General features: G+C 48.2%; 1 protein-coding gene across 4 annotated transcripts in view; it reads left to right on the top strand.

The window, feature by feature from the left end:
• The first annotated feature begins 233 nt into the window (after nucleotides 1–233).
• SAG (S-antigen visual arrestin) overlaps nucleotides 234–13,821 on the top strand; it is a 35,755-nt gene continuing 22,167 nt past the window's right edge. Inside the window, exons 1-3 of one of the 4 annotated variants that reach the window (XM_088793920.1) lie at nucleotides 234–9,016; nucleotides 9,745–9,835; nucleotides 13,523–13,583. In XM_088793920.1, the coding sequence (XP_088650046.1) occupies nucleotides 9,773–9,835; nucleotides 13,523–13,583 (124 nt within the window). In that variant the 5' untranslated portion in view covers nucleotides 234–9,016; nucleotides 9,745–9,772. Of the gene's footprint in view, nucleotides 9,836–13,522; nucleotides 13,584–13,821 lie in introns of all 4 variants that reach the window. The other 3 variants (XM_088793919.1, XM_074315223.2, XM_074315237.2) reach the window with 3 other exon arrangements.

Genomic DNA, 13,821 nt, shown 5'->3' on the forward strand with positions numbered 1-13,821 from the left:
TCTTTCATTTATTTCCCTGGTATTTACTCATTAGTAAATAACGGCTAGTAATTTCCTGCTGTCCTTCCTCGTTCATCACTTAAGCCCAGGGTATCACAGCCTGTCAACGTCAACATTCCATAGTTTCCCATTGTTTGCACATGTTAACCGGAACCAGGAAAGGGTCTCTTCAGAATTTGAGCAGCTGTCATCTGAGAGCCCAGCGCACTGTTAGGCGTGCTGCAGGTACAAGTTCCTGCTCCCTGCATGGGAGACCGTCCATAGCACTGATAATGCTCTATACATGTCGTCTTCTGGCCTCCACTCATCCTCTTTGCAGAACGGCGTGAATTACCTCTCTGAGGAGTGGTTTATTCATGGGAGCTCAGGTATCTAACAGGCAGCCTTGTGCCATTAACAAATTCAGATCTCCCGGAATCCCCCGAAAAACCTGGACCGTCCCCGCACTGTGTTTACAGAGGGGTTGGCCGAACATCTGCTCAGCCCAGCAACTTGAGTCAAGATTCCATTAGGATCTGAAGTCTTGGCAGCAGCCAGCACTTTCTAAACAGCTGAGAGAGCCCTTTGCAAGTCACCTTAAAGAAGTGAGTGAGTCATTATAAAAGGAGCCCAAAGTAAGCGATGTGTGGCCTCCGTTTTCTTTGAACTTGGAGGGGAGTGAGGCTGCTCTCTGCAGTAGCCTCCGATTATCCCGTTCTCTTTGAACTTGGAGGGGAGCGTGGCTCCTCTGCTTGTAACAACAATGTTTCCATTTGAGATGCATCCACACTGTAAAGCTCTTTGCAGGTCACCTGACTGCCAAGTTAGCTGATGGTGTGGACTCATGCTACAGAGGAGTCTGACTTCATCCAGCTCTGGGTCTTCACCCTCCCTCTGTCAGATCACCTGGGACCCGACCCTAGTGCTGCTGGTTCTGTGGGGTGCGGAGCGGTGGGCATAGAGGTTTTTAATCTCCTGGACAGTTTCTGGGTGACAGCCAGTGTGCGTCCTTGTAAGTGTTGTCAGCTTTGATCCAGACGTTAATATACTTCCGAAGCTGAGAACTTAAAAACATCTTTTTAATGAACTTGTATTTCTCAGGTCATTTCCCAAAACTAATAAATCACATTGGATGTATTAAAGCACAGACTGCACACAGTAGCCCTTATCCTGTGGCTCGTAAAGCCCCTTGGCGCCTGTGCATTGTGGCACATGGGAAGTTTTATATGGACACAGGTAAATGGAGGATGCTGCTCTCAGCCGGGGGCAGGGGGTGGGGGGTGGCAGCGCAAGCCCCAAGGTAGGGTTGGTAGGGGAGTTCCAGACGGCAGAGAGTACCAAGGTGTACAGAGCTACCTGTGTGTCTTCACATTTAGAACATGACCGTGACCTTGGGGAATTGGACATTTTAAAATGTGGACTTGAAGCTCATCACCTGTGTGAGTCACCAGTGAGAAGAGTGATCCTGATAAAGCATCTCATACGAGATTGTTTGCTGGGCTGCAGAAACCAAGCATTTCTGGTTTTATAAGACGCCTTGGACCCAGAGAAGGAGTCTGGCTCTCATTCTGTAAGATCTGAATTGTGTCCTATTTTGCAACTAGGGCAAGGGTTCAGAGCTAAGCGAGGAGCTGTCTTAGATCCTGACCCCTCCGTAGGCATGGGGGGGCAATGGAGGGGGCAGTGATGGCCACCTCAGATCGCCTGGCCCCCCAGGCCTGCAGCGTGAGGCTGATGTCAGAGTGCCTCTTGGGGCGTTGGGGGGGGGGGGGGAGAGTCGCTGTGTTAACCCCTTTACTCCCCTGCATCTTTTCCCTTGTGTCTCCTACTACAGTGCATCCCAGTCGTGCTGGGCATCCCAAAGTTTCAAGCCAATAAACTGGAAATCTTGAGTAGAGTGAAATATGTCTGTATTGGCATAGATTCTGTAAAAACACAGGATACGTGGTACGTGCCAGTAAAAGATTAGACTCTGATCCAGGAAATGATTCTTAGCTGCCTCACTCACCTCAGCACCATTTGATCTCGTTCCTCAGGGAGCTTGGGCTTCCGTAGCTTGGCGTCCTGGTTTCCACCTGTGCCTCTGAACCCTTCCCTGTCTTCACTCCAGATGCTTCCGAACGTCCAGGTCCGGCTGGGCCCGGAACCTAAGGGGGCAGAGGAAACACTCGTGTAATGAGCCTCGGCGTACCTACCTGCCACTCAACAATTTGTGAGTGTTTTATAACAAATCAAGTATGTCATTGTCCCCGTAAATCAGCATTCCTCCCAAGCTAATAAGGGCTCCATGTCATAGTTACACCTCGTGGAATGGACAGGAGCTCAGTGCCGTTCACCATCCAGTTTATAGTCTCATTTTCCCGATTGTCTCGCCGATGTGTTTGTATGACTGACTGGTTTGAGTTGGGGTCCAGTTAGCTCCCGCCGCTCACCAAACTGCCTTCAAGTGTAATGGCTTAAAACAACCTTCCTTACGATTCTGTTCGTGGGCTGGGCTGAGTGGTGGAGGCCAGCCTCCCTCACGTCTGTGGATGTGCAAGTCAGCTAGGGGAGCAAGGGCGACACAGCAAGAAAGCAGGCGGCACTGTAAAGCACGTGTCACTCTGTTTGGGGTGCTTTTTACACCCCATTGGCTAGAGAAGAGCCGGTGAATTCAGGCTTCACTTTTTAGAGAAACGGACTTAAGAGACAATCGGTAGGTACGTTTATGAGCCAGGCCGGTGAGAAGACAGGCTGTAGTACACGTCTGGTTTCTAGCTAGGACGCCATAAGTCCTGTTCCCTGGAGCACATGCCCAGATGGTTCTAAGATGTCAGAAGTCTCAGGAGCAGCCGTATGCTTGATGCCCATGTAGAGCTTGGCACAGAGTGGGTACTCAGTAAAGTTTTTATTTAGTAGAATTGAATCAGCAAAGAACAAACCAGCCCCATGATAGTGGGTCATAACCAGGTGAAAGGAACAGTGACAAAGAGGGAAGGGAGGTGGTTAAAAAATGTAAGAATAAACCACACAGTAAGGGTAAATGTTTTGTAGAAATTTTATTCTGTACATATGTGTGTATGTACAGGATCATGATGTAAATTTTTTTACTGTTTTTAAATTGATTGAGTTGAAAACCACATGACAAAATTAACCATTTTAAAGGGAGGAATACAGTGGCATTTAGTGCATTTGCAGTGTTGCACAACCACCACCTTTATTGGGTCCCAACAGAAAAGGGTGTATTTTTACACTGGGTTAGTGTCAGTTTCTCTCAAACTTTTTTGATCTATAGCAGTCCCATCTGTCTGAGGAAAAGCATGGGCCCTTGTGTAGCTCGCGCTGCCATAACAAAATACCATTGACTGAGCAGCTTCAACAACAGAAACTCCTTTCCCACACTTCTGGAGGCTGGAAGTCTGAGCTCAAGGTTCCGGTGACGTAGGTTTCGTTCTGAGGCCTCGGCCTGTCGGGCACTGCCGTGGCACCGCGTGCTCGCATGGCTTCTTTGTGCACGTGGAGTGGAGAGAATGGGGTCTATAAGGACACTAATCCTGTTAGATCGGGGCCCCACCCCCGTGGCCTCATCCATCCCTAGTCGCCTCCCAAAGGCCCCGTCTCAGATCCCCACACAGTGGCGGTTAGGGCTTTAACGTGTGACTTTGGGGGACACAAACATTCAGCCCATCTCCTCCAAAAGGCATCTACCTAACTTTGCCACCTGCAGGAGTAAGCAACTTGATTTGTGGTCGACTCCAAATTTCCCATGTTGAAGCAGCCTCGTTACCATGGAAACTCCCCTCCCCGCCCCCGTGTGCATGTGGCATGAGCGGAGGGTGAAGAGGCACCCTAGGCAGACAGCACCCTCACTCGGGACGAGGGAGAGCCTCCACTCTGCACAGTTCATTGTTCTTTTAAAGGACTCGTCTGCACACCCCACGCATCTCCCCAACCCTGCAAGACGGCACGTCGGGGCTCCCCCTCTGCAGATGAAGAGAACAGCAGTGAGGCAGAGGTGCTTTCTCGGGTGCAGTGGATTCACCAGTGAGCCACAGAACCCAGGACTCCTGTCGGGCTCTTCGTACAACACGCTCCTGGCGCACAGGACCTGAGCATGAAGTGCCATTCCCAGTATGATGCCTCAAGATGGAAGTCTGAAATCCACTTTGGGATAGGATCCCAGGGTGGTGAGGGTTTTAATACCCACCGGGAATGAGCACCTGTGTTCTAATTATGACAGATTTACATGCGGAAGAGGTTAGATTAACTTGGAGCAATGGAGAGAAGAAGGGAGGCTGGTTCCATCCTGACAAAAGAATTTTCTCACACTTCATGCTGTTCCAAAGCAATGCAGTAGTGATTTCCCCATCCCTGGAAGCATTCAACTTTTTGTGGCTATTGTGGAGGAGACCCAAGCAAGGGTTGGGGTGTGGACTACATGCTTTTTAAGGGTGCCTGCCCGCCTTAAGAACCCATAGGATTCCATGTATGATTTCAGGTATAAACCGGAACAGACAGCCCTTCTGTTCTCTAGACCAGTGGATGAAGTGGTACATGTTGGAATTACGGTGGTTTTTAAAAGCTCCGATTCCCTGGTACTCTTCATAAATAGAGTTGCCTCAAACTGCTCAGGAGCTCTCAGCTTCGTCAAACTAAGGCAGAGGGAGGACACGCGGTTTTCATTCTGTAGTTGATGTCCCGCACAGTGTACCCGTTTTCCTCACGCATGTGCCCTCGTAAGCCTGGGAGACGATAGCCTTGCCCCAAAGCCCGTAAGCTGCTTAGCTGAACATCCCTGCCCCCCGCTAACCACCCCCAGAGCCGGCTCTGTGCTGGGTGTTGGGGGGAGGGTACACGGGTCCTATAGCATCGTCTCACTGGACGCTGACTCCTGAGAAACAAGTGTTACTAGAGCTGGTGGTGCCCAGACTTGGAGAATTCATAGGCCAGTAAATCTCCAGAAGAATCGCAGGAGAGGTGGCACCTTTTTATTTTGGCCAAGTAAGGATGTTTTTTTCTAAACTACCAATTACTCCCATCTTTATTTGATTTAAAAAACAAACAAACCAACCACAGGTTGTCCTGCTTAGCAGCTACACTCTGCAGTGTTTATGGGCCAAGTGTGGTGATGTCTGCAGTTTACTTTCAAATGGTTGAAAAGGAAAAAAGCGCTAGAGATGAGCACGTGCAGCAAAATGTTTGTTGTCCCATCTCGGTGTTGACTGGGTGTTTATTATTTCAGCTTTGCTGTTCTAAAATTCAGGATGGATTGTAGAAGATGCAAAGTTAATGACAGAAGGCAAATAAGTGGTTTCCTGGAGTTGTGGGAGTTGGAGGAGTTGACAGATGGGTGCCACGGGCCTTTTGGGGTGATGGCAGTATTCTCTGTCTTCATCATAGCGGTGGTTAAACTCATCACACTATACACTGAAAATGAGTACACTTGGTCGTATGTAAAGTACACCTCAGTAAAGATAGGGAAGAAGAAACAGGACGTTTTAATACAAAAAAACCGAGAACCTCATAACCTTAGAAAAAAGGACAATCCTGTATACTGAATACATTTGGTTCTATGGAAAAACTCCCAACTTTACTCATTTCTCCACTAAGCAGAGAAAAATTCATCACAGACCAAGGGTTGGGAATGACTATCAGAGACTGTTTTCAAAAAGAGGGAGACCTGGCATCCAGTCACCCGGTTCCCCTACCTGCCAGGCCATGGCAGGCTGGCGACAGGTCTGCACCCCCCGACGGCCTGGTACTAATACAACAGGACGGTCCCAGGAGCCCCCACAGCTGCACACTGGTACTGAGACCTGCAGCAACAGCTCGGAGCAGCCCTTCCGATGGGGACAATAAAAAAAACACCCTAGTCATTGGTCTTTCTTATTTTTGTATTTTTTAGGGAAAAATTAGATGGTCTTCTAAATTTATAACAGTGTTATATTTTAGCTTTTCTGTCATAAGAGTAGTAAATGATTGAGAAAAATTTTAAATTACAGACAAAAATTTTAAAAACCTAACATTCCCACCACACAGACCACCAATGTTAGCTTCTCTGTATATCTTTGCCGATTGTACATGTAATGGGGGTGAAAACATGCACATATATAAATATACACATATGTGTGCACATTTACGCACACATAGACTGGAAAATCTGATCATACTATACATACCATCCCATGACCACCTTTGTTCATTCACAGTCTGCCTCCCTCTTCCAGATATTTTCATCTTATCTGTCACCTAGATCATATTCGGATTTTCCCAATGGACCCAAAATGCCTTATACATCCTGTTTGTCCCTGTGGGCATCGAACCTGGGACCAAACATCACGTCTGGTATTGAGTCCTAAGTGTCTTTTACTCTAGTACATCCCTTTTCTATGACGTTGACTTAGAAAAGACACCAGCTACTTTCTGGATTCATCTGGTAGCTAGCTCTTGTGTCATTTCACTTGTTCCTCTATTCCTTTTATTTCCCGTAAACCAGAAGTCATGCCAAAAGCTTGAAGGCTTTGGTTACCCCAAGGTGACATCTCGTCTGATCGGCACCATTGGCGATGCTGAGATTGACAGAGGACACCCTGGTTCCCCATTGCGCAGTAAGGTTTGCCCCTGGTGATGAGCCCAGAATCCATACGGCATCCCCTTGGTGCTGTAGGGACAGCCATTTCCCCATCAACCCTTCACCTAATGGCTTTGACACCAGTGAATAAGCCTTGTCTGAGTCACTTTCATCAGTGTTTTAAAACGTGAGTTTCGGTATTCAAGTATGGTGAGGCCCACAGATGGAGAGACGATTGCCATTGAAGAGATAGTTCGCTACAATTCCCAAAAGGGGGCAGGCCACGCCGTAGAGGGCCACGTGGGGAAGCACCCGGGTTGGTCAGGAGGCTGAGGGCTCAAGGGGAAAACATGGGCAAGGATCGCTTTGTGGTTTCCACGGGAAAGAACTAGTGAGGCAGGATAAGCTTAAAATGGGCAAGTCTAGGTAACTGCAGCAGGTTCTGGGGCGTGGAGGCTGTCTCCAGGTGTCGGGTCCCCAGCCCTGGGTGATTAGGCCAGCGCAGTGGTGGCTCAGCCTGTGAGACAGGTGTGGAGGTGTATGGGCTCTGGATGGGTTAGTTTGCATTCGAAAGGCAGTTATTTACTCCAGGGGCTGGAAGGCCTCTACGTCAAAGCATTAGAAATACAGAAAATAAAAAGCCGTGAGTAATACAGTTAGTTTGTCAAATGATGTTTCTCTATTACTTCTTTTACATGTATCAGTTGGCATGCTTCTGTAAAAAAAAGTTTTTCCCTTAGAAATTAAAAAAAAATCCCCAACTTTATTGCCAGCTATTACACTATTGTCATCCAGTGACTTATTGATTGACTAGACGTGTATTGAGGTCCCTATTCTCGTTACTAGATAGCTACGAAACAGTGAAAAAAATCTCAAAACTCCTGGAACTTACATTCTAGTAATGGTGGGTAGGGGGACAGACAATAAACAAGATTAAATAAAGGTAAATTTTACGTTAGATGGTGATGAGTGCTATGGAAAAAATGCAGAGAAGGACAGAAGTGTTGAGTGAGGTGGGATAAAGCAGGGTGTAGATGGATAGGGTGACATTGAAGTAAAGACCCAAAGAAATTAAGGGACTGAGCCGAGGGACTATCTGTGGGAAGTGTCCCGGAGGAGGAAAGAGAAGTGCAAAGTCCCCGAGGCAGGATTGAAGAAAAGCAGAGGCCAGTGGACCGGAGCAAAGTGGGTGAGGTGGTGAGAAATAAGGTCCGAGATAACGGGAGCCGCTCACGCAGGGCCTTGTAGGCGTGATCCAGACTGAGGTGGGAAGCCAGTGCAGTGTTTTGACGGATGCTAACATCACAGACAAGCTTCTGTTTCGACTCGCCTCATTCCCAGATGCCAGGTCAAGTCCAGTGTGTGAGTAAATGTGTTTAGTGGCCACAGCATGCGATCATTCACTCCCTGAGTGTTCCTGGGAGCAGCCATTGTTCTGGGCCCTGGGATACAAAAGTGCAGGAAGCACAACGCTGTGGGTCCCTGCCCTCATGAAGCTGACAGTCAAGTATGGGAAGAGACGTGAAGTAATCTCCCACCCAAGTGTCAAATGCACTGTGTCTAACCTAGTCCCGGAGGTTGGGGAAGGCTCCCCCGAGCAGGAATCTGAAGGGTGAAGTCGGTGAGGTGAGGAGAGGGTTGTTCAGGCACGAACAGTGGGAGTGTGTGGTGCAGGGCCATGTGAAAGGCAGCTAGAGTTTGAAAGACGTGTGTCTGTGTCCTGAGAGCATTGGGGAGAGGGAGCAGGGGTTGACAGCGGGGCTTGGAGGGCCCTGGAGGGTGGAGATGGTGCAGTCAGACAGCAGGGGACATTCTGATCCAGGAAAGCAGTGGGGTTGGTATGGGCTCGGGGGAAGCCATGGACAGATTCCAGAGGCTCTGGGGGGAAACAGACAGGACGTGTGATGTAATCAGGACACGGGGTGGAGGGGAGGGACCCATCTAGTTTGGTTTGCGTGGTACCAAGGTTCCTCTTGAGGTTGATGTTTCTCCTTGACCTTTTTGTTTATATCTCTGCCCCTCAGGTTGCGTTATCTGCCTGCTGAGTTTAATCAAGTGTGTTGAGCACTAGAAAATCCTGTCCTGTGGAGGGATAATCAGTCTATTTCCAGAACCCAAAGAGGGTTAGAAGAAAAAGTGGCTTTCCTTTAGCGGCTGTCCCTCCCATCGTACCTTCCCCGCTCGAGCATGACACATCCTGCATCTGAGCCCCTCCGGGAGGAGACCCTTGCCTAATGCTTAGAACTGCTGAAACTACCAGTTCACCCGTCTCAACACTAATCCAATTTCCACTCTGCTCCTCAGATGGGATTTGGCTTCGAGACATTGAGATCTGGGTGCTGGGCCAGATTCCCTACAAATGCCCCACGCACATCAGCCTAGGGCCATGCTAGGGTCACCTGGGTAGACAGCAGGGCCTGGCCGCCACCCCAGAGGGCACAGAGACCTCCTCCTCGCCTCCCAGGCCCATCCAGCTGGTTGCACAAGGTATGTGACCGCCCTCACACAAGCCTTCTCAGAAACTTGGGGCAGGTACAGGGAAGGGCACGGGTCAGGATGACGGGCATTTTCATGTAGTCTGTCCCCGTGTCTCCTTTTCTATGTAGTTTCTATGCACTTTGCTTGTTAAGGAAACTCGGAGTGTATTGAATTCCACGTAGCTAAGATGGCCTCTTCATTGTCTGTACAGCTGGGGCTGTGTGGTGGTGGTGGTGTAACGACACGGCAGGAAGAGGAAAGCACCACTTAGTATGAGTTTCTGAACAGAACTTTTGGGGATTTAATATATTTTGAAAATGATATTTGTGAGGTGGGTATGTTGTGCTTTTCAGGAACTTTTTCTGTCTTAATTGCCAGAAGACATCATCGTGACAGAATTTTAAATTCCACCTGGCTAAGTGTGACAATACCAAAGGTTAGTCAGAAAGTAAAGCCTCCTCGTTGGAATTGAGCTGGACTCCTGGTGAGGTTTACTAAGAAATGTTTGAGGCTTCTCAAGAGAAATAAAACACCTTTTTAAGAACAGCACACCGCAGTGCAATACAAACTAGACAAAGACCTTGTTTCATCAAACATGGATAGTAAGGCAGGTAGAAGGGAATGGCTGTACAGCGTCTCTCTTATGAGTAGGTGTTATACCCAGAATGTTCTTGGCTTTATATTAAGAATTGTTTTACCGTTCCCCAGCCCTCTTAACACCTGACGTCCATTCCAAGGTGGAAGAAGGTGCCACGGACAGATAGCATGGCAGCCAGTAAGTCTACACCAAACCATGTTATCTTCAAGAAGACCTCCCGGGACAAATCCGTAAGTGCTACAGAAATGAGTGATTTGATGGAAATGTTTTTCCTTTGTTTGTTATTAAGAAAGCTTTTACAAGAATAGACATGATCAAGTCCAAGGCTGTCTGAGGCTGAGGGACGCTCTAAGTCTATATTCCATCTCTGTCTGAGGATGGGCGATAAATGAGATAAACAAATAAGCAAATTGCAGAATACAACTTCTCTACAATCGCAATGAGACGTTAGTCCTGAGACCCTTAATTTTCCCCTAGTCTCAGCCCCCGCGCCCTCACCCCCAAGTTCACTTCTTTTCCTAGCCAGCCTTGAACCCATGACTTACCATTTCAAATACTGTTTTGTCAATGCCTGTAACTCACGTGGCCCTTTGCCTATCATCTTACCTGCCTGCCTGGGAAAAGCCCTACAGCTGACTCGATGCAGCTGTCCACCTCCTGTGCACAACCAGCCTCCGTGCTCACAACCTCCCTGCACCTTCAGGGCCACTGGCTAAGGGACATGCTCCAGCTGCTCCCTTTCCACCACGCTGCCCTGTGACCACATGGCCACCAGTATCCTGGCAACCTGCGTACTCGGCAGAGACGATGCCACTGTTGGCTCTATTGGGGGCACGTTAGATGGTCTAGACGTGCCCAAGAACTTCCTGGCATGGGAGACCCGAGGGAGGATCCTCCCAGCCTCCATGGATAGGGTCTCCTTGCTCCACATGATGGCTTCTTAGGGGCCTATGGTCTATCTCAGCACCGTCAATGCAAACCATCTATTTTAATTTTAATTTTTACATTTTTCAGTAGTCAACATTTAAAAAGTAAGAGGTGGAGTTCATTTTCACATTGTACTTTATTTAAACTAATACATCCAAAAACTATTATTTTAACATGTAGATGACGTAAAAATTATTGACGACATATTTCACGTGCATTTTCTAAGTCTTTAAAATCTGCTGTGTAGTCTACATTTATAGCCCCTGTCAATTTGGAATGGCCCTATTTCAGGTGTCCAGTAGCCACCTAAACTAGTAGGTACCGTATTGGACCATGTGGACCTAAATCATTCTTCTGGTTGACTTCCCCCAAAAAACTCTGGGCCCCCAAAAAACTCTGATCCAAAGAGACTAGGGCTGCCCACGGCGCTCTCTACCCTCTCCTCTCTTAGCTGAGGAACTCCGCCATTTTCATCAAGTACCCTAATTGTTTGTGGTGACAAGTTGGGTACCCCTCAATCTTTCATTCTCCAAACTCTTTTCCAGTGTGTGTCTTTCCAGCATACTTTATCTTGACGTCTGAAAGAGGAAGAGAGAACCCACACCTTGCTGGGCCATCTCACTTCCCCACTTTTTAATTCCTCACACCCAAGAGACATCCTTTGAACCAAGAAATTCAGAATTTTTTGTGTATAGGGGAAAAATAATTCATCAATGTCTCACATATTAGGGTCATTCCAACTTCAACCTCTGTGTGGCTCCGGGTGTTGCGTGCAGGGCACTGGGGCCATTTCTCTGATGCTCTCCACTCTGCCTTCTTCTGTGATCTTCGTCCTCCCGCTGGTGACAAGGCTACCCAGCAGCAGGTGTCTCACCCTCATTTACCCCCAGAAGAAGAAAGAGGCTGTTGATTCCTGGGGTCTCTTTTCAGGAGTGAGGAAATATTTTCCCAGCAGCCCTCCAGCAGACTTCTCTCATAGCTTATTGGTCAAAACGGGGTCACATGCCCACACTAAACCAAACCTGAGTCAAAGGAGTTGGATGATCATAATTGGATCCGGCCAATCAAGGATCATGCTCTGGGGCTAGCCTTGTCTTAGCACGTGACCACATGAGGGATGGAGGACCCTGACACAGTGGGTGACTTTTGTCCAAGCAGAAGGAGCACATGGCTGCTGGGTGGGCCAGTTGCAGTCCCACATTGTTCAGCCCCACTTCTCTACCTGCCATTTGCAGCAGAAGAGAACTGGCCCCAAACTGTGCTCCCACCTGAAGCTCAGGCTACTCACACCACCTGTGTGAGGGCCTCCACCATCAGCCTCCCTCCTGGCTGCATCTGCAGCTTCTCCCTCTCTTCCTGGACTTGGCCTGAGCACAAAAAACAAGTACCAACCTCAGGCACCTCAACACACCACCACCAACTCCCCCTGACCTGGTCCCCTTTCTAGCTCTCCTTCCTTCACAGCCAAAGTGTGAAAAACAAGAGACGCTCACCTCTTCACCTGCCGTCTTCCCTCCCACTCCCCCTCCAGTCCGCCCCCTCCCAGCTGTGTCAACTGCCTGCCTGGCTTTCCCCTGCCAGTGCACTCTCCACTTCGCTGTTAGGGTGACCGAAGTCTCAGTATTCTCCTCTATAAAATGGGGTTAATTCCTGTCTCACAGAGTTGCTGTGAGGATTAAATGATGTAGCTTGGTGCCTGGTGCATGATAAACACTCTAAATGCTATTTAAGTGCAGGTGTTTCATCCTGCTCAAAACGCTTCAACCTCTTCCTGGATTCTTTAGGGTCAGGTCCTCTAAAACTTTCTGGCATGAGCCTGCATTCCTGTTTGGTGGCCATTCACCTGCAGATGAAACCATTGGCAGTTCCAAAAGCATCCTCTTGGCTCTGGGCTTTGTATACACTGAATTTGTTATTGGTGTTGCCCAAAAGCATCCCTTCGCCATCCCGGCCACCTGGCTCTGCTGCTCTTCAGGTACTTCAGCGTCAGTAATCCAATAACCCAGAAGGCACAGGGATTCACTCCAGGACATCCAGTGTGAGAATGTAAATTTAGGAGATGATTTGAGGCCAACAAAAATGACTTCGGGTGTTTCTGAATCTAAAAATATGAATTTAAGAGGCTGCAGGGAAGAAGGGGGCAGGCCAGGGTGCACACACTCACTGGTGCCCTTAGCACACGTTCACTGACTTCCTGTTAGGTACCAAACACTGTCCTAGCCACTGTGATGGCTGAAAGATGGATGAAAGACAGAGTTCTTACCATCAGAGCACTCACACTTCCGTGGGGTAAAGTGGTGAGTGGTGGTGAACCAACCCATGCCCTCCCACAGAGTGGGTGGATGAAGACCTTTGCTGCCAGGCACATGCAAGTGGAGAAGACAGGACCAGACACTGGTCGTCTCTCACCCCCCACCCCCATTATGCCCCGCCCCCAGCTCCACCCTCCCCTGTTCCTCAGAGCATTGGTTCAGGTTTACCTGTACAGAAGCTCACCTGGTGGGATTTCAGGGATGGACACAAATCTCCCAGCTCTTTGCTCAGTCTAAAAATTATTTTAACAAGGAGGGGAAAGCTTTCATTCACAGCTAGAAATGAAAGGCTTCACATGCAAATAGGTGGGAGAAGCCTCATTTGCATAGGATAGGGATAGATTTCCACTAAAAGTATTATCAGTTAATTCAACAAGTTTAACTAGTTGATATCAGAACGAGGCTTGATGGGAAAAGGTGAAGAGAACAGGGACCTTCCAAAAAGGTGGGAAGGATTCCTTGGAGCAGATCTATGAGGTGGAGGAAACAGCACACCTTGGGGCCATCGTTGGCTCTGCCCACAGCCCAGCAGGGGAGAGAGGGGATGGGTGGGCTGCTGCCAGGTAGCTCCTCTTCTCAAGACTAATCAGAATGTTTTAGTTGTTGCTGATTTTTAATGTGAATGCGTTAGGTGAGTGTTCTTTGGCCATTTAGAATCCATACCTGTTCTTCCCACAGGTGACCATCTACCTGGGGAAGAGAGACTATATAGACCACGTTGATCAAGTCGAGCCTGTGGGTGAGTTGAGTTTGGAATCAAATTTTCCACACTGTATTTTCTTTACATCATCGGACAGCTGTTAGTTATTTATTTTTAAAAATTGGCTCTGTTGATAATCTAATCAAAGAAAGGACAATTTAAACATCAGTGCGGTGCCACTGTCTGATTGGAAGCAATTTTAAGGAGTCCTTTCTAGATTATATAAAGAATACTCAAAACTCAACAGTAAAAGAAAAACAAAACCCAGTTAGAAAAT

The sequence above is a fragment of the Rhinolophus sinicus genome, chromosome 17 (genome assembly GCF_057876585.1).
Source record: "Rhinolophus sinicus isolate RSI-liver-muscle chromosome 17, RSI-T2T, whole genome shotgun sequence".
NCBI lineage: Eukaryota > Metazoa > Chordata > Mammalia > Chiroptera > Rhinolophidae > Rhinolophus > Rhinolophus sinicus.